Source organism: Muscardinus avellanarius (assembly GCF_963383645.1).
Source record: "Muscardinus avellanarius genome assembly, chromosome: 6".
Lineage (NCBI taxonomy): Eukaryota > Metazoa > Chordata > Mammalia > Rodentia > Gliridae > Muscardinus > Muscardinus avellanarius.
Window position 1 is genome coordinate 49,433,897 of NC_137791.1, and position 20,310 is coordinate 49,454,206.

Consider the following 20,310-nt stretch of genomic DNA (forward strand, 5'->3'; position numbering starts at 1 on the left):
TTTTTGCTTTTCTAGTTGACTAGTTGCATTATAAAGTTGTTTATTTGCAGTAATTCTGGTTTTTTATGTGAGCACTTATTGCTGTAAACTTCTTTCTTAGTACCGCTGTTTTGCCATATCTCATAAAATTTATTGTGCTGGGTTTTCATTTTCTTTTAAGAGTTTACTCATTGACATACAGAGCATGTTTTTAGTTTCCATGTACACTTTTTAAAGTTTCCTTGTTGTTTTCTAGGTTTATTCCATTTTTGTTAAAGAAGATGCATGCTATAATTTCAATTTCCTTAATTTGTAGAGATTTGTTTTGTGGTCTAACATTTGGTCTATCCTGGAGAAATTATGTTCCATGTGCTGACGAGAAGAATGAGTTATTCTACAGCTATTGGATGAACTGTTTTATAAAAATTTATTAGGTCCATTTTGTCTATAAATTAGTTTAATTTTATTTATATGTTTTTGTTTGTTTGTTTGTTTTTGAGGTACTGAGAATGGAACCCAGCGGCATTGCACCTCCAAGCTACAACCCCAGTACTATTTTTTTTAAGTTTTTTAGTTTTTAAAACAGGGTCTCACTGAGTAGCTGAGGCTTTTCCAGAACCGGGAACCCCTGGTTTCTTCCTCCCAAATGCTGGGATTACAAGTGTGCGCCACCACGCCCAGCCTATAATTTACTTTAATTTTAAAGGTACTTTATTGAGTGTTTGTCTTGATGATCTGTCTATTGGTATTAGTGGACTGTTGTGGCCCCAACTATTATTGTATTGTATCCTTATATATTTCGTTGCTCTGACATTGGGTAGATAATATATTCACAATTGTTGCATTCTTTATTTAATTGATTTCTTAATCATTATGTAGTGACCTTTGTCTCTTACTACAGGTTGTTGTTGTCATCGTCGTCGTTGTTGTTGTTGTTGTTGTTGTTGTTGTTGTTGTTGCTGGGGGTTGAACCCAGAAACATTCTACTTTTGATTACATCTCAAACCCTTTTATTTTTTATTCTGAAACAGGGTCTTGCTAAATTACTAAGGCTGGCCTTGAACCTGTGATCCTACTGTCTCCGCCTCCCAAGTACTGGGATTATAAATGTCTCATGCATGCCGGGCGTGGTGGCGCACGCTTGTAATCCCTGCACTTGGGAGGCGGAGACGGGAGAATCACGCAGGTTCGAAGCCAGCAGCTCTGGCTTAAGAGACCCTGTTTCCAAATTAAAAAGTATAAAATAGGTCTGGGAGTGTAGCCCAAAGGTAGAAGGGTTTCCAGGAACCCTAGTACAAGAAAGAAAGAAAGAAAAATAAAGAAAGAAGAAGGAAGGAAGGAAGGAAGGAAGGAAGGAAGGAAGGAAGGAAGGAAGGAAATGTCTCATGCAGGATTGTAATGGAAGATTAAGGAAATTAATGATGGAAATTATCTCAAATATATTAGATCAGTACATGAAATAAAGAACAGAATTTTTCACACATCCTTTTATCATTAGGAACTAGTGACAAGTTTTACATTTGTATATGATAATGGGTTTTAAAAACTTGTGCAAGGCTGGGCGTGGTGGCCCATGCTTGTAATCCTAGCATTTGAGATGCTGAGACCGGAGCTTCATCTACTTATCGAGGCCCTTCACAGGTCAGTGAGATCCTGTTTCAAAAAAAAAAAAAAAAAAGAAGACTAAAAAAAAAAAATAGGGCTGGGGGTGTAGCTTGAAGGTACAATACCCCTGGGTTCCATCCCCAGTACCAAAAAAAAAAAAAAAACCCACAAAAACAAAAACTTGTGCACATAGCTTTGATTAATAACTTTAAAAATGAGTATCTATTGGGAGTGGTGAATTACGCCTGTAATCCCAGTACTTGGGAGACTGAAACAGAAAGATCGAAGTTCAAGAGCAGCCTCACCAACCTAGTGAAATTCTCAGCAACCTAGTGAGACCCTCTTTCAAAACAAAAATAAAAAGGGCTGGGAGTGTAGTTCAGAGGTAGAATGCCCCTGGGTTCAATCCCAAGCAAGAAAGGAAAAGAGAAAAGAAGAAAGAAGGAAAGAAAGGAGGAAGGGAGGGAGGGAGAGAAGGAGATACCCAAATATAACATATAAATTTTATTATAAAGGTATCTGACTTGACTATGATACAAATTGATAAAAAAAAACATTAAAAATTAATGTTAACCATGTTTGTTTCCATATGGATTTATAGTCCTGCTTTTTTTTCTTTATAGCCCTGTTTTTTCTTTCAAATTATTTTTCTTTAACACCTTAGCATGCATGCTGTACAATCAAAAAATGAACATTTGGAAGATAAAAATTCACAAACATCTACAACTAATCAGGTAAAAACTTAAAACTACTTTGCAGTACATGAAGTAAATATGAATCTGATTTTAAAATGTATTTCTCAAGTTTACTATTCATTAAATTGCTTTTATGTGTCTAGTTTAGAAATGAATATTTTGGAATCACTAGTTTTAATGGGTCCTAGGAAATGAGCAAAAAGAATAGAACAGATGAAAAAGTATTACTACAGAGTATTTTGGAACTAAGTAGGATAGATCTTAGGAATAAAGAAAATAGAGCTTATTATTTTTTGCCATGTCTAGGAAAAAATTAGTAATTTAAAGTAGTAGAAGCAAAGATAAATCTGTGCTGTGTATTTGGAAGAGACCCAAGGTTTTTGTTTTGTCATCAGGTCTTTTGTTGGTCTAGTTTTACTAGATAATAATTGCCTATCATTAGAATTATAAATTGCTGCTGGGCATGGTGGTGCACACTTGTAATTCCAGCACTTTGGAGGCTGAGACAGGAGGATGTCACAGGTTCAAAGCCAGCCTAAGCTACTTAGTGAGGCTCTCAGCAACTTAGTGAGACTATGTTTCCAAATAAAGTATAAAATAGGTCTAGGAGTATAGCCCGGAGACAGAAAAGTACTTGGGTTCCACCTCCAGTACCACCAAAAAAAAAATATATATATATATATATATAGATTGCTTAATTCTTAATTTAAAAAAAAATAGAGATTTCTGCAGTGAAGGGCAAAAAAAGTCCTTTGGTTTTTTTTTTTTTGTTTTTTTTTTTGGTTTTTTTGGTGGTACTGGGGTTCCTGGAAGCCCTTCTACCTCCGGGCTACACTCCCAGACCTATTTTTGCATTTTTATTTGGAAACAGGGTCTCCTAAGCCAGCACGCGGGGCTAGCTTCGAACCTGCGCGATCCTCCTGTCTCTGCCTCCCAAGCGCGGGGATTACAAGCGTGCGCCACCACGCCCGGCAAAAAAAGTCCTTTGTAATAAAATTGTAAATATTTGTTATTGCTTCTAATTTGGTCATCTGTGATGATGATTCCTAGCTATGCCAATTTATTATAAATTCTGAAATAATGAAATTGATAATAAATAAAACTATGGTTTTACTGTATATAACTTTTTCACAATCCTAATGAAAATTCTTCATTGTATCTTTAGTTTTTGTATACAATGATACAACCTCCAGAAAAAGGTTCTACACCAGAAGGCCAAAAGGTTGATCGTCAGGTTTGAAAACTTTGATCTTAAAGAGCTACATAATTCATATTTAGCCATCAGGTGCTGTAATGTCTCAGTCTCCCTAGTCATTACTGTTAACCTCTTTTCTCAATCTGTCCATACACTCTAGACTATGTTTTATTTCCTGAAATAATGGGATGTTCCTTCTGCCCACTGTAATCAAAACCATATACTCTAAGTATTGGTTTTTGTGTGCAGACATAATGTCTATCATGATAATAAGGCAGATCTGGAGATTTCTGTTCCAGAGTTAATGGACCTCTGGGTTTCTTTTTTTTAACTGTGTGTGTGTGTGTGTGTGTGTGTGTGTGTGTATGATGCTGAGGATTGAACCCAGGGGCATTCTACCTCAGAGCTACATCCCAAGCCCTATTTTTATTTTTTATTTTGAAGGGTCTCACTAAATTGTGGAAGGTATAAGTAGCTGAGGCTGGCTGCACACTTGCAATCCTCCTGTCCCAACCTCCCAAGTACTGGGATTACATGCATGTACCACCACACTTGGCTTGTACTCTGGGTTTTTTTGTTGTTGCATTTATGATTTTTGGTGTTTTTTGTTTGTGTTTTCTTGTGGTGCTGGGGATTGAACCGAGGGGTGTTCTGCCTCTGAGATATACTCTCAGGTCTTGCTAAGTCACCACATGCTAGCTTTGAACTGAAGTACTAGGTTAACAGCCATGTGCCACTGTTCCTGAATTTGCTTGTTTGTTTACTTTGGGAGAAGTTTCTTAATATTCTCACAGACCAAAAATTTCTTTTTTCCAAATAAACTGGTTCACAATTAGGCTACCACTCAAAGGCCTGGAAGATTGAGGTATATGTGAGAACTACTTAAATATGTTATCTGTAAATATTAGTGGAAGCATGTTTGAATTTTGGAGACTTGACCTATAATTTTCTCACATTTTTCAGTTATAAAAATTTTCAAATGAGTCCCCAAATTGCAAAATTATATTTCACTCCCTTTCCAATTTATACTTTCACTCTAGAAAAGGTTTTGGTGAATAATCTGGGAAAGGTAGACAGGATGGACACTTTTAATTATTATACCCAGATTATAAATTCACTTATTCAGTATGTATAAATGGTAAACGAAAATGGTGGGGAGGCAAGACTAAATCATGGCGCCTTACAAAACACATTACTGTAACATCTCCAAATACCTGGTGATAGAGCTTGTGGATGTGTATTCTCCAGGCTGAGTATAGTCAACACTGTTATAATTATATTGCAATGTGTAATATGACCATAATTTTATTAGTTATACTATAATAACATGGATTTACTTATGAGACATGGTGCTTTAGTATGTATGGGAAGTACAGTTCTTTAAAGATCTCCTTGTTTTACCTCAGATTCTCAGTGCTGAAGACGGTAAGACAACGGTCCATTTAGAGGAAGCCATGCCACAGAAAACATCGAGCTCACATATTTCTTGTCCTCCACAAGGAAAAGTGAATGAAATAATTACAAATGGTATGTGGAATAAGAAATGTAAATGGGAAAATGAGAAATATATGTGATGAATGATAAAACACCCGCCGACAAAGCCAGATGACCGGCAATACATAAACAAAGGGAAAGACTTCTTTGAATCTTTCAAAACCCAAAACAAAGTATTACATAAGAGATTTGTATTATCATCTTCTTAATGCCTTCTTAAATTATTGTGATTAGAAGCAGTATTGATTAAAGATTTTTACTTAAAACTATTTTTGATATTTAATCTTCTTAGCTAGAAATAACCTTACACTTCTGACAATATGAATGCTTTTGTTAAAATTAGGCCCTAAAATTTTTTTTTTTTGGTGGTACTGGGACTAAACCCAGGGGCATTTTACCTCTGAGCTATACTTCAACTCTCTATTACTTTATTACTTTGAAGTGGGATGTCACTGAGTTGCTGAGGACCTCACTAAATTGTTGAGGCTCGTCTCAAACTTGGAATTGTTCTGTCTGAACCTCTCAAGTACTGGGATTATAGGCATGTGATACCATGCTCAGCTGTCACCAAATTTTTATTTATTTTTTATTGGTGCATTGTAGTCATATATCTTGATGTGGTACAAAATGGTAGAGGCATATATGCACACATCACTCATTTAGCCCTTCCTCACTTCCTACCCCTTTCATTCCCCCTCCCTTCTTCTCAGGTTCTGCTTAGTGATTGACTTTGATATGTTTGTGAATGAACATCATGTACATTAGGGAATTTCCCTCTTCCCCCTCCCATCCCCTTCAGTTATGTCACCTTATTTGCTCATCTGAAGTTTCTCCTTCGTCTAGCGTTCCTCCTGTGACCCATTTTCTCCCTAGCTTCTGCATGTTATGAAGAGCATCCGATTTCTTACTTTTTGTAACTGACTGATCTTACTTAGCATAATGTTTTCCAGTTCCATTTATTTCCCTGTAAATGACGTAATTTTGTTCTTCTTTATGGTTGAGTAAAATTCCATTGTGTACATATCCCATAGTTTTGTAATCCATTCATCTTTTGATGGACATCTTGGCTGATAGCAATTGTGAATTGTGTGGTTATGTACATAGATATGCATGCATTAGTTTGGTAGTTTAGTTTCCATTCTTTTGGGTAGATATCCAGAAGTGGCATTGCTGGATCATATGGTAAGTTCATTCCCATTCTTCTGAGGATCCTCCATACTGTTTTCCAAAGTGGTTGCACTAATTTGCAATCCCACCAACAATGTATTAGAGTTCCCACTTCTCTGCATTCTTGCCAGCATTTGTTGTTTGTGTTTTGAATGATTACCATTCTAATTGGAGTTAGGTGAAATCTCAGGGTAGTTTTGATTTGCATCTATCTGATTACCAATGATGTTGAGCATTTTTTCATACATTTGGCCATTTTAATTTCTTCTTTTGTGAGGTGTCTGTTTAGTTCACTTGCCCATTTTTTATTAGGTTATTTGTTTTCTTAGTGCTGAGTCTCTCAAGTTCTCTATATATTCTTGATATTAGTCCTCTATCAGAGGAATAGTTGGCAAAAATTTACTCCCATTCTGTTGGCCCTTCTGTTGAGGTGTTTTTTTTTTTTTGTTTTTTTTTGTTTTTGTTTTTTGGTGGTACTGAGGTTCCTGGAAACCCTTCTACCTCCAGGCTACACTCTCAGATCTATTTTATATTTATATTTGGAAACAGGGTCTCTTAAACCAGCGAGGTTGGCTTCAAACCTGAGCGATCCTCCTGTCTCAGCCTCCCAATGCTGGGATTACAAGTGTGCGCCACCACTCACCACTCACCACTTTAGTTTCTTGTCTAAAGAAAGTTCTTGTTTCTTGCCTTTGGGGTCTTGTTGAGAAAGTTTTTACCTGTGCCTATGTGTTGCATTGTTGGACCTATGCCCTCTTCAAGTTGCTGCAAGGTCTCTGGTCTAATTTCCAAGTCTTTGAATAATTTTGAATAGACTCTTGTGCATGCAGGGTGAGAAAGTGGGATTTATTTCCAGTTTTCTACATATTGTAACCATTTTTGCCAACACTATTTGTTGAAAAGGCTATCTTTTTTCCAGTGAATGTTTTTGGCTGCTTTTTCAAAAATCATTTGGCTGTGTGTAGATGTATCTGAGTCTGCTATTCCGCTCCATTGTACCTGTTTTTAGTGCCAATACCATGCTGTTTTTATTACAATGATTTTGTAGTTTAGTTTGGCGTCAGGTATTGTGATTCCTCTTGTATGGTTTTTGTCACCAAATATTAATAGCTTTTTATTTGTTTCTCAATATTCTATATAATTAAACTTGAGAGACATTTTGACTTCCGCTTTTATAGAGCCTATAAAGAATAAAAATTATATTAAATATGATGAAATGTAAGTAATTGAAGTTTTAATTTTTATTTTCATACTTTCTTCTTGCTAACTTTAAGCTTTGGAAATCAAATTTTATTCATTGAATTTTCATTAGTAAAGAGTTTTTTTGTTTTGTTTTGTTTTGTTTTTTGCAGTACTGGGGATGGAACCCAGGGGCATTCTATCTCCAAGCTACACCCTTAGCCCTATTTTTTATTTTTTATTTTGAAACAGGGTCTCACTGAGTTACAAAAGGCCTCACTAAGTAGCTGAGTTATTCAAGAACCCTAGATCCTCTTGTCTCAGCCTCCCAAGTACTGGGATTACAAGCCTGCATCACCACACCCCACTAGTAAATGGTTTGGGGCCAGGTATGGTGGCACATGCTTATAATCTCAGTATTTTTTGTTTGGTGTATGTGTGTGTGTGTGTGTGTGTGTGTGTGTGTGTGTGTGTGTGTGTGTTATTGGTGATTGAACCCAGGGGATTGTACCTCTGTTACACTCCTAGCCCTGTATTTTTATTTTATTTTGAAACAAGATCTCCCTAAATTGCTGAGGCTAGCCTCGAACCTACAATCTATTTCAGCCTCACATATGCTGGGATTGCATGGTGTGTGCCACCATGCCTCTTTTAGGTTGCATTTTAATTAACATCAGTGTTTCTTCCTTCTCTCTCTCTCTCTCTCTCTCTATATATATATATATATATATATATATATATATATAATTATTTATTCATTTATTTATTTTGTGTGAGAAGATAAGATACTGGGGATTAAACCTGGGGGTATTCTATCTCAGAACTACACCCCCAGCCCTATTTTATTTTTATTTTTATTTTTATTTATTTGTGTGTGCGGGTCTGGGAATGGAACCCAGGGGCATTCGACCCCTGAGCTACACCCCCTGCCCTGTTTTGTATTCTTTATTTTGAAACAGGGTCTCACTAAGTTACAGAAGGCCTCACTATATAGCTGAGGCTGTCCGCGAACTGTGATCCTCCAGTCTCAGCCTCCCAAATACTGAGATTACAAGCGCACCACCATGCCTGGCTTATTTTTATTTTGAAAGAGGGTCTCACTACGTTGAGGAGAGTCCTACTAACTTGCTGAGGCTGTCCTCAAACCTATGATCCTCCTATCTCAGCTTCCCAAGTACTAGGATTGCAGGCATATGCCACAGCGCCTGGCTAGCATCAGGTTTGAAGGCCCTAAATCAAGCTTTTCTCTGAACTTAAAAGGTCCTCATCTGACAGCAGAAATTCCTGGGCTCTTTTGTAAATATACTTTCTACACATAACTCTTACATGTGTGTTCCCACGACACTGTGTATTCAGTGGGCCGTTTCTGTAGACTGTTGCTAGGATCAGGGCCAGGTCCTGTGGAAGAGAGAGAAATGTACTGGTTACCAAGGTCTTCCACTGAGGGTGTTGGCTTCTCAGGGGCAGATCAAGGAGTTCTAGAATGGCAGCACTGAAACTTTAACCCTAGATCTAGAAGTGATTTTCCCCTTTATTTTCTTTCATTTTTGCTTTTACAGTTTTAGAGGTATTTATAGAAAAAGGAGATTTTCATAGTTCCATGTTTCTATTTTGGAGTGCATATTCTTGCACTCATTCAAAACTACTCTCTCCCCTTACTACACACACACACACACACACACACACACACACACACACACCCTAGGTTAACACTGGCTCCTTTATAAACAAAGTATAGAATCTCAATCTCCAAATGTGCTTAGAACATGTCACTGTTAGGAATCCCATTCTACCCCAACATGGGTAGAATGTAGTGATATACATCCACATATAAATAGAACTGAACAACCAAAGAAAACCGCCAAACAGCATGTACTTTGGATTATAAAAGGAAGTAACACTGCAGTTTATACAAATGATAATTAATTCACTAGTTTCATAGTATATAAAAGTTAAATTTAAATAAGAAATCTAAACTCTCATCCACAAACAAAAATCAGTCTCATGCTTTATTTGGGAAGTGGCTTGCCTAGTAACAAAGACATGGATATTCTATGGTAGGATTTTAGGCTATCTTTTTTTTTTATTCACTTTCAATAAAAGTGCTAGCATATTTTACATAATTGTTTTTACTTTACATATATTCAATAAAAGCTTTTTTATACATCCTATACATCAACCATAATTTTCAAATAGTCTCTGGGTTTAACATCTCCATTAAAATCTTATTATCAGTCTTTTTAAAATAGCAACCTTAACAGTTTAGGGGTATTTTGTTGTTGTTTTTGTGTGTGTGTGTGTGTGTGTGTGTGTGTGTGTGTGTGTGTGTGTTACTGAGGGTGGAACCCAGGGGCTTTTCTACCTCCGAGCTATACTCTCAGACCTATTTTGTACTTTATTTAGAAACAGGGTCTCCTTAATTGCTGAGAGCCTTACTATCTACCTGAGGCTGGCTTTGAACCTGTGCGATCCTCCTGTCTCAGCCTCCCAAGTGCTGGGATTACAAGTGTGCACCACCACACCCAGCAACAGTTTAGGATTTACAAATACTATTTCAAGCTGGGCGTGGTGGCACACACTTGTAATCCCAGCATTTGAAAGGCTGAGACAGGAGGATCCTGGTTCATGGACAGCCTCAGCTACTTAGTGAGGCTTTCTGCAACTCAGCGAGACCCTATTTCAAAATAAAGAATAAAAAAAATGGGCTGGGGGTGTAGCTCTGAGGTAGAATGCCCCTGGGTTCAATTCCCAGTACTGCAAAAAAAAAACTCAATAAAATATTAGCAAATTGAATTATACAATGTATAAAATTATTATATACCATGACCAAGTGGAATTTATCTAAAGTATGGAAGATTGGTTCAACTTTTGGAAATCATTCAACATAAACCATTACATCAATAAATTAAAGAAATAGCACATGATCATATCAATAGATGCAGAAATCCAATATCCATGCATAATTTTTTTTTTTTTTGGTGGTACTGGGGTTCCTGGAAACCCTTCTACCTCCGGGCTACACTCCCAGGCCTATTGTGTATTTTTGTTTAGAAACAGGGTCTCTTAAGCCAGCACAGCTGGCTTCAAACCTGCGTGATCCTCCTGTCTCCACCTCCCAAGTGGGGGAATTACAAACGTGTGCCACCATGCCTGGCCCAATATCCATTCATACTTCTAAAACTTCTCATCAAACGAGGAAAAAAGGACTATTTCTCAACTGGATAAAAAACAGCTACTAAAAACTTTTAGCTAACTTTATACTTAATGGTGAGAAACTAGAAGCTTTCCTTCTAAGATCAGGAAGAAGGCTAAAATGCCTCTTCTCACCATTCCATTTCAACATTGTAATGGAAGTTCTACCAATACAATAAAACATGGAAAAGGAAGAATAGCTATACAGGTTAGGAAGGAAGAAATAAAAGATGACAGGATTGTCTAAGTAGAAATTGTGAGAAACAAGAAAAGAAAACCTTCTGAAACAACTAATAAGCAATTATAGTAAGGTTGCAAGATATAGGATTAATATTTAAAAGGTCAGTTGCTGGGCTAGGAATGTAATTGTAGTTCAGAGGTATAGCACTTGCCTAGCATGCACAAGACCTCAGGTTCAATCTCTAGTTACCACAAAAATACATAAAACCAGTTACTTTCCTATATATCACAATGAACAAATGAAATTGTAAATTTAAAACAGTATGATTTACATTAGCACCATAAAAATAAAATTCTTATATATGAATCTAACAAAATATGTACAATATAAAAGGAAAGCTACAAAAATCTAACGAAAGAAATTAAAAAACTAAATAAACGGAGAGGCGGGGCATGGTGACTCATGCTTGTAATCCCATTACTTGGGAGGCTGAGACAGGAGGATCGCAGGTTAAAAGCCACCCTCAGCAACATAGCAAGACCCTGTTTCCAAATAAGAAATAAAAAAATCAGGCTAGGGGTGTAGCTTGGAGGTAGAATGCCTTTGGGCTCAATGCCCAGTACCAATAAATAAATAAATAAATAAATAAACAAACAAACAAACAAATAAATGGAGAGATATACCTTTTTATGAAAGAATCAATATTGTCAGATGTCAGTTTTTAACAACTTAATATATTCAATGCAATTCAAATCAAAATTCTAGCAGGTTACTTGTGGATATTAACTAACTAGTTCTAAAGTTTATATAAACAGGCAAAAGTCCCAGAATAAGTCACTCTATGAAAGAAGTGGTGGTGCAGGACTATAATCTCAGTACTTGGGAGGCTGAGTGAGACAGGAGAATTGCAGGTTCCAGGCCAGCATGTGGTAAGTTGGTGAGACCCTGTTTCAAAACTAAAAATAAAATAGGGTTAGGATTGTAGCTCCAATGTAGAAAGCCTCCTGGGTTCAATTCCCAGTACCCCCACCAAAAAAATAAATAAAATAAATAAAAAAAATAAAAAACTTACATTGGAAGTGAAAAACAAAGAGTAAAAAACTGACTTAAAGCTACATTATCAACACAGTGTGGTATTGGCAAAAGACAAATAGATCAACAGAGCACAATGCGAGCCCAGAAATAGACCTATAAAAATATAGTCAACTGATCTTTGAAAAACGTAGAAAGGCAAGAGAGCAGACGAAAGACAGCCTGTTGAGCAAATGATGCTGGAACAAGTGGACATTCACCGGCAAAAAAACAATGTGGAGACAGACTTGACAGTTTTGACAAATGTAAACCTCAAACAAATATAAAACACAAAACTATAAAGTTCATGGTAGGTGACAGGTGAAAATCTATGTGATAATGGGTATGGCAATGAGTCTTTAAATACAAAATCAAAGGCACTCTCCATGAAAAAATAACTTACAAGATGTTCTTTAGCATTAAAATCTTGTGCTGTGTTGAACACACTTTCAAGAGAATAAAAAGACAAGCTGCAGACTGAAAGAAAAATATTTACAAAAGACATTATCCAAAATATACAAAGGATTCTTAAAACTCATCAATAAAAAATCAACAATCCAATTAATAAGAGGAGTAAACCCTCTGGAACAGATGCCTCACAAAAAAATATGGAATTAAATGCATATAAAGGGATGCTCATCAACAGATAATGAGATTGCCTAGCATGTGTAGGCCTTGGGTTTCATCTCTGGCACCAAAAGGAAACACACAAAAGAAAAATAGGAATGAGAGACCACTACAAACCTATTATAATATTCAAAACTCAAAACACTGGCACCAAATCCTGATGAGAATTTATTGCTGGTAGGAACACAAAATGATTCAGCCCTTTTGGAAGACAGTTTAACAGTCTCAGTCTCCCTCTCCCTCTCCCTCTCCCTCTCCCTCTCCCTCTCCCTCTCCCTCTCCCTCTCCCTCTCCCTCTCTCCTCTCTCCCCTCTCCCCTCTCCCCTCTCCCCTCTCCCCTCTCCCCTCTCCCCTCTCCCCTCTCCCCTCTCCCCTCTCCCCTCTCCCCTCTCTCCTCTCTCCTCTCTCTCTCTCTCTCTCTCTCTCTCTCTCTCTCTCTCTCTCTCATGGTATTGGGGACTGAACCCAGGGGCATTCTACCCCTGAGCTTCATCATGATTTATCCTCAAACCTGCAATCCTCCTGTCTCAGCCTTCCAGTAGTGGGATCATAGGCATGTGCCATCCTGCCCAACAGAGTCCTATTTTATGAATGAATTTATTTGTTTGTTTATTTATTTATTTATTTTTGCAGTATTGGGGATTAAACCCAGGGGCATTCTACCTCTGAACCCCATCCCTCTTTTTTATTCTTTATTTTGAAACAGGGTCTCATTAAGTTACGGAGGGCCTCACTAAGTAGCTGAGGCTGTCCATGAACCTGGATCTTCCTGTCTCAGCCTCCCAAGTACTGGGATTACGAGCATGCACCACCACACCTGCACCTGAGCTACGTATGAATTTTTAAAGGAGATATTGCTGCCTAGAAAGCAGCTAAGACAAACTAGCTGATCGTCTCAATTTGCCAGTAGAATAATATTTCCTGGTTCCTTTTTTTCCTTTTTGGTAAGAGTTTAGCCCTTCACATGTTCCAGTTTTCTACGGAGCAATAACTGGGGAGGAGAACAGCAATCTTTGTTTTAATATCCTGACTTAAGTGAGTCAAAAAAATTTTTTTACACTGGCAATTCTGTACAGTCTAAAAGGAGTCATAGCTAAAAATGTAGTTAATGTGTTTTAATACCCTTAAAAGCATTAGAAATTATGATTCATAGTAAATGAAGATAGTTGTTTCATTGGCAGATAGAAATGTATGGTGTAACTCTATGTCCTTTACAGAAATTCTGTTAAGTCAAACCTTTTCCTTTGTATCTCGTTGCCAGAAACAAGATGTATACTATCTTATTCTTACTCAACCTGTTCACCAGTACTTTCTAAACAGAAGGTACTCTATACTTACATTGCATACTGAGTTATCCTTTTAATACAAAGATTTATTCTGCTCATGCTAAAAAAATTGGCACCCTGCCACCTAGACCTTCAATAAAGTTGAGAAGTTATGTCACAGTCAATCTGCCACTTATTCTTAATGGAAGAGCTATTTTGAAGCATAAAATTAAGAAAATCTCATCAAAGCTGGATATGATGGCACACGCATAATAATCCCAGCAACTTGAGCAACTTGAGAGGCTGAGGCAAGAGAATCACAAATCCGAGGCCAGTCTGGACAACTTAGTGAGTCTCTATTGCAAAATAAAAAATAAAAAGGTTTGGGGATGTAGCGCAGTGGTAGAGCACTCCTGGAAGGGAGGGAGGGAGGGAAGAAAAGAAAGGAGGAATGGAAAGGGGAAGATAAAGAAGAGGACAGGAAGAGAGGAAGGCCTCCTTATATTGTCATGACATTATTTTAAATATCAGATAAGAAGTGTTTTTTTTTTAAAGGTACTGGGGATGGAACCCAGGGGCATTCTACCTCTGACCTACATCCCTAGCCCTATTTTTTATTCTTTACTTTGAAACAGGCTCTCACTGAGTTGCAAAGGGCTTCACTAAGTAGCTGAGGCTGTCTGTGAACCACAGTCCTCCTGTCTCAGCCTCCCAAATGCAGGGATTACAAGTGCATGCCACCACACCTGGCTTTTAAATATTTTTTAAATAAAAATACTTTGTTTAAAACTTGTCCCATAAGTTGACAGGGTCCTTGGAATATATCTTTAACAGATACCTTCTCAGTCATGCCAGTAAGTAATATTAGTCTACACTACAAATCATCATATGTGACTGGCTATTAATATATTTGTTAAATAGAATCTGTATTTTGTTTGTATACATCTGTGTCTACAAAGATATACAGATGTTCTTTTTTATATTTCAGGAGTTATACTTTTAATGATATGGTGTGCATTGTGGTCAGTCTCAGGCTCTGAAGTTCTCCCTGGTGGAAATTTATTTGGACTAATAATTATTTTTTATAGTGCCATTCTTGGGGCAAAATTTTTGGAACTCATTAGAATACCTTCAGTGCCTCCACTTCCACCTCTTCTTGGTAAGTATATAGTTAGCTCTCTTTATTATTGACTATTTATAAATTTCTAACATTTTAATTAGATTAGATATAACTCATATATTTCAATTTAATATTATCTATATAGCTTCTTTAAAAGATATATGCATTTACTGTATATGTATATATAATATTACTTTTATAGATGCACTTATTCTCCTTATAAACAGATTTTTCCCGAAATCTATTTTAAACTAATTTGAAAATAATCAGCATATGATTACTGTGTATTATCCCTTAATAGGATTTTTTATTTTTAGTATATTGAAAAGAAAAATTTAGGAAAGACTGAATTTTTTTATAGACCACATAAACTGAAATATAATTATAACATTCAAATATAGTGACTGGAGCAGCAACAGGTACTATCATTTTTTGAGTAATCTGTTTTTGCATGTCTACTGTCTACATTTATGCATGTATCATCTGCCTCGCCTGTACCTGTACACTATTTCTTCATCATCAGTGTTCTACAACTCTCTTGCTGAACAAAGGAAAATTAATGGAAGAAATTTATCAAAGGTGTCTCATATCTTCTAAAAGTCATCATTGCATCTAAATATTCTGTACACTGTCAGCAAATATCTCTACATCTTATCGCTAATACCCTTTCTATGTTCATAATACCTTTCTAATACCTTCTAAGTATTCATTGAATCTTTACCCTCTTATCTAAAACTTCTAATTCTTGGTACTGAGGATTGAACTCAGAGGCATCCTACCTCCAAGATATACCCCTGTCCCATTTTATTTCTTATTTGGAAACACGGTCTCACTAGGTTGCTGAGAGCCTCATTAAGTTGCTCAGGCTGGCTTTGAACCTGTGATCCTCCTGTTTCAGTCTCCCAAATACTGGGATTACAAGTGTCTGCTACCATGCCTAGCTAAACTTCTGTTTCTGAGGCAGATGCAGTGCCACACTACTATAATCCCAATACCTGGGAGGCAGAGACAAGAGGATCACATAGAGGCCAGCCTCAGCAATTTTGTGACACTTTGTTTCAAACAAAAAATAAAAAGGGTTGCCTGGCATGGTGGCACATGCTTGTAATCCCCCAGTTTAGGAGGCGAGACAGGAGGATTCCGCAGCTTCGAAGCCAGCCTTGCTGGCTTAAGAGACCCTGTTTCCAAATAAAAAAGTATAAAAATGACGAGCATGGTGGCGCACGCTTGTAATCCCCGCGCTTGGGAGGTGGAGACAGGAGGATCGCGCTGGTTCAAAGCCAGCCGCGATGGCTTAAGAGACCCTGTTTCCAAATTCCAAATTAAAAAAATTATAAACATAGGTCTGGGAGTGTAACCCAGAGGTAGAAGGGTTTCCAGGAACCACAGTACCACACACACACACACCAAAAAAAAGTACAAAAATAGATCTGGGAGTGTAGCCTGGAGGTAGAAGGGTTTCCAGGAACCCCAGTACCAAATAAATAAATAAATAAATAAATAAATAAATAAATAAATAAATGGTTGAGGATGAGGTTTGGAGATAGAATGTTTCTGGACTCATTTCCCAGTACCAGGTAAAATAAAATAAAACTTCTATTTCTGCCATAGCTTGGTCTGTTAACCATTCACATGAGTGAAGGCAGAACATTGTTACTGGTGTCTGTCTCCAGTTTTATCTCTGTCTAAATCACTAAGATCATCACATAGAAAATTCAAAACTCATTATGTCACTTTTGCCTAAAACTTCTCACAGTACCCTACTCTACCAAAGGAAAAGGAAGCATTCCATGATCTGGCCCCTCCAGCTCCTTCTCCCACTCCCATCCTGTTCTTTATGTTCTCCTTACTTTGAATTGCTTATTGTACTATACTTAGATATACTGCTTTTGTTGTTCATTTATTTACTCATGCTGCATCTTCTACTTGTATGTAACCTCCTTTTACCAAAGTAAAGAGAGCCATCACATATTTGACCAGGGAATTTTATTTTTCTCTCTTAGAAAACTGAATGAAACCAAACATGCCTTTTCTTTTTTTTTTTCTTTTTTTCTCTTTCTTCCTTTTTTTTTCTTCTTTAGGGATGTTACTGGCTGGTTTTATCATCAGAAATATTCCATTCATTGGTGAACATATCCATATTCATAGTACATTGTCTTCAACTTTAAGAAATGCTGCCCTTACCATTATCCTAATACGAGCTGGGCTTGGACTTGATCCACAGGTAGATCTCCAATTATCTCTTGAGTCATTTCAAATAGTAGAGGATGGTGGAAAAGAAAAAGAGGTATAATTTTTATTATAACTATTACAAGTACAGTCTGTAAACAAAACTAGGATAAAAAACAAAGACTTTATGAAAATATTGGCATCCTAATTTCTATTTATAGCTACAATTATTACTTGTATGAAGATAAATCATAGTGGTATACAGTCTCTAAGAGCATCTGTAATTATTTGTATGGAGATAAATGTCCACTATGCACAACATATATTACCTGGGAGGCTCTTCCATGGAGAACTATTTAATTTTCAGTAAATAAAAGGTAAAGTCACCCTTTCAGTGTTTCTCTTTTTCTTTTTCTTTTTTAGGAAGATTATGAAATTCAATAATATATTTATCTCATGACTTTGTGCAGAAGTATGTTCCTACTTTGCACCATTGTTAAAGCTCATTTTTTAAATGTTTCTTAATACTATAATTTGGGCATTATAACTCTTTTGGGTTTTAAGAAGATGACTATATAAGAATATAATAGCCACTCAAATAAATGTGGCAAATGTATTAGTTTAATGGAAAGACTATCCTAAGAGCATAAATAATTATATCCTGTAATAATTTATTAATTTATTATATTCTTCAGTTGAACAATTTAGAAAATTGAAAACTTCTCCTTTTATAAATTAATTACACTTCTTATTTTCTTTTTGGAGTATTGATGTTTTCTATTTATAACTTTTAAGTTAATCAAATAGTTCATTACTAAAATTATGGCAAAAAATCTATAGGATATTATCACTGAACTATGTATTAAGAAAATTAAGGAAGGGAGAAATAGTTCCTTAATCATCAAGAAGTCAGGCCATAGTAGTGCACACTTGTAATCCTAGCATTTGGGAGACTGAGGCAGGAAGATCAAGGTTCACAGACAGCCTCAGCTACTTAGTGAGGCCCTCAGTGAGACCCTGTTTCAAATATAAAGAATAAAAAATAGGGCTGGGGGTATAGTTCAGAAGTAAATGCCCCGGGGTTCCATCCCCAGTACCACTAATAATAACTATTATTATTATTAAAATAATAATTACAGCCAGGCATGGTGGTGCATGCTTGTGATCCCCACACTTGGGAAGCTGAGACAGGAGGATCGCGCAGGTTCAAAGCCAGCCTCAGCTACTTAGTGAGGCTCTCAGCAACTTAGTGAGACCCTGGTTCCAAATAAAATATAAAATAGGTCTAGGAGTATAGCCTGGTGGTTCTGGGTTCTGGGTTCCCAGAACCACCAAAAAAAATAGTAATAAATATAATTATTATATTATTTATTCTATTATCACAAATAATTTATTAATAGTATTGTTATAAATTATTATTGTTATTATTATTATTATTATTATTATTATTATTATTATTATTATTAAAGCTGGGCATAGTGGCACACACTTGTAATCCCAGTATTTGGGAGGTGAGACAGGAGGATAACAGGTTCACCACCAGCCTCAGCTACTTAGGTCCTTTGGAACTTAGTGAGACCCTGTTTCAAAATAAAGAATGAAAAATGGAGCTGGGGTTATAGCTCAGAGGTAGAATGCCCCGAGTTTAATCCCCATATTGCAATAATAATAATAATAATAATAATAATAATAATAATAATAATAACAACAACAACAAAACAACAACAACAACATTATATGAAGCATGCAGTTATTTATTCAATTTATGATGACATAAAATTAACTCTATTAGTTTCAAGGCCAGGGAAACAATCTGGTCAAATAAAACTTAGTTTAGTAAAAGTTTATTACTTAAAAGAGATACTCTATTTCAATGTTTGCTTCAATAATTTTCTCATTGACTTTTATAAGTTTACCTAAATATGATTCTATATTTCAGGCATTGCAGCAACTGAAGGGAGTTTGTTTTAGACTGTCTATGGGTCCATGCATCATGGAGGCATGTGCAGGTGCTGTTTTTTCCCACTTCATTATGAAATTTCCTTGGCAATGGGGATTCCTATTAGGGTAATTTTTTTCTCTTTTTCCCCTATGAAAATATACAGCTAAGAATTTTTGGTTTAAAAGTATTGAAACATTCAGAATATTGTGTAGGCACGCTCTTCACTAAAATTCTTTCCATAGTAGTGGAAAGCCTTGAAAATCAGCTGATCAAAAGTAAGGTACTGGCCGGGCGTGGTGGCACACGCTTGTAATCCCTGCGCTTGGGAGGCAGAGACAGGAGGATCGTGCAGGTTCGAAGCCAGCCGCGTGTGCTGGCTTAGGAGACCCTGTTTCCAAATAAAAATGTAAAAATAGGTCTGGGAGTGTAGCCCAGAGGTAGAAGGGCTTCCAGAAACCCCAGTACCACCAAAAAAAAAAAAAAAAAAGTAAGGTACTGGCCTAAATCTACCATATCTTTGACAAACATTAATGATAATCTACTTTGTTGGCTTATTTCTTCTATATTTTTTGTCTATATCCGTATAATTTTTTCTGTCAAAGGGCCTCCTGCAAGCTATGTGCGAATATATGTATTTATATGAGAGAGATTTTATGTAATTATATAAATACTTTTCCATTTAAAGAAAACAAGTAAACAAAATCTCTTCCCCCTGATTCAGTGCCCTAAACTATTCTTTAAGCCATCATTTCCCGTATGTCTAAATTCCTTAAATGAAGTTGTGTAATCAGTGACTCCTATTGCCAAATCTAGTGGATTTTTAAAACTAATACATATTTGAAAATTCCCAAATATGTTTCCCCTTTTTCTTATGCCATGTTATGTTATGCTGTTTTGGTTTTGCAATGCGAGGTTCAAACCCTAGGACTTCTACACATTAGGGAAGTACTCTAACACTGGACTACACCCCCAGTCCTGCACTTACCTTTTGAAAAATTAGAACTTGACAGATAAAATTAGTTTCATTTGATTATGCCTTCAGTATATGAAACCGTAGGGTATCCTATCCTCTCCATAGTTAATGTTTATTTAACTTTTGCATTTTTAGAGAAGGTAGAGTGGTATCATTTTGCAGATTGAACTTACAATTTCTTTACTGACATTGAGCATCTTTTCATGTGCTAGCACTATTTGTTTGGCTTCTTTAATGAAGTGTCAGCTTGAATTGTTTTCCAGTTTTTAAAATTGAGTTCATTATTTTATTGAGTTTTAAATTATTTTATATTCTGGAACCAAGTCTCTTGCCCAATAAATATATTATACTTTTTCCTTCAAGTGTGTCACTTGCCTTTTTCTTTATGTATGTATTTGGTAGCTAAAATAATAGAAATTTATTCCTCACAGTCCTGAAGATTAGAAAGCCAAAACC

General features: G+C 36.3%; 1 protein-coding gene across 1 annotated transcript in view; it reads left to right on the forward strand.

Moving 5' to 3' along the window:
* Nucleotides 1-2,249: 2,249 nt before the first annotated feature.
* Nucleotides 2,250-20,310, forward strand: part of SLC9B1 (solute carrier family 9 member B1) — a gene marked incomplete at both ends in the record, with an annotated part of 66,464 nt that continues 48,403 nt past the window's right edge. The window contains 6 exons of the mRNA XM_080697179.1: nt 2,250-2,318; nt 3,445-3,513; nt 4,881-5,001; nt 14,639-14,809; nt 16,852-16,994; nt 18,879-19,006. Coding sequence (XP_080553305.1) covers nt 2,250-2,318; nt 3,445-3,513; nt 4,881-5,001; nt 14,639-14,809; nt 16,852-16,994; nt 18,879-19,006 — 701 coding nt within the window. The remainder of the gene's footprint in view (nt 2,319-3,444; nt 3,514-4,880; nt 5,002-14,638; nt 14,810-16,851; nt 16,995-18,878; nt 19,007-20,310) is intronic.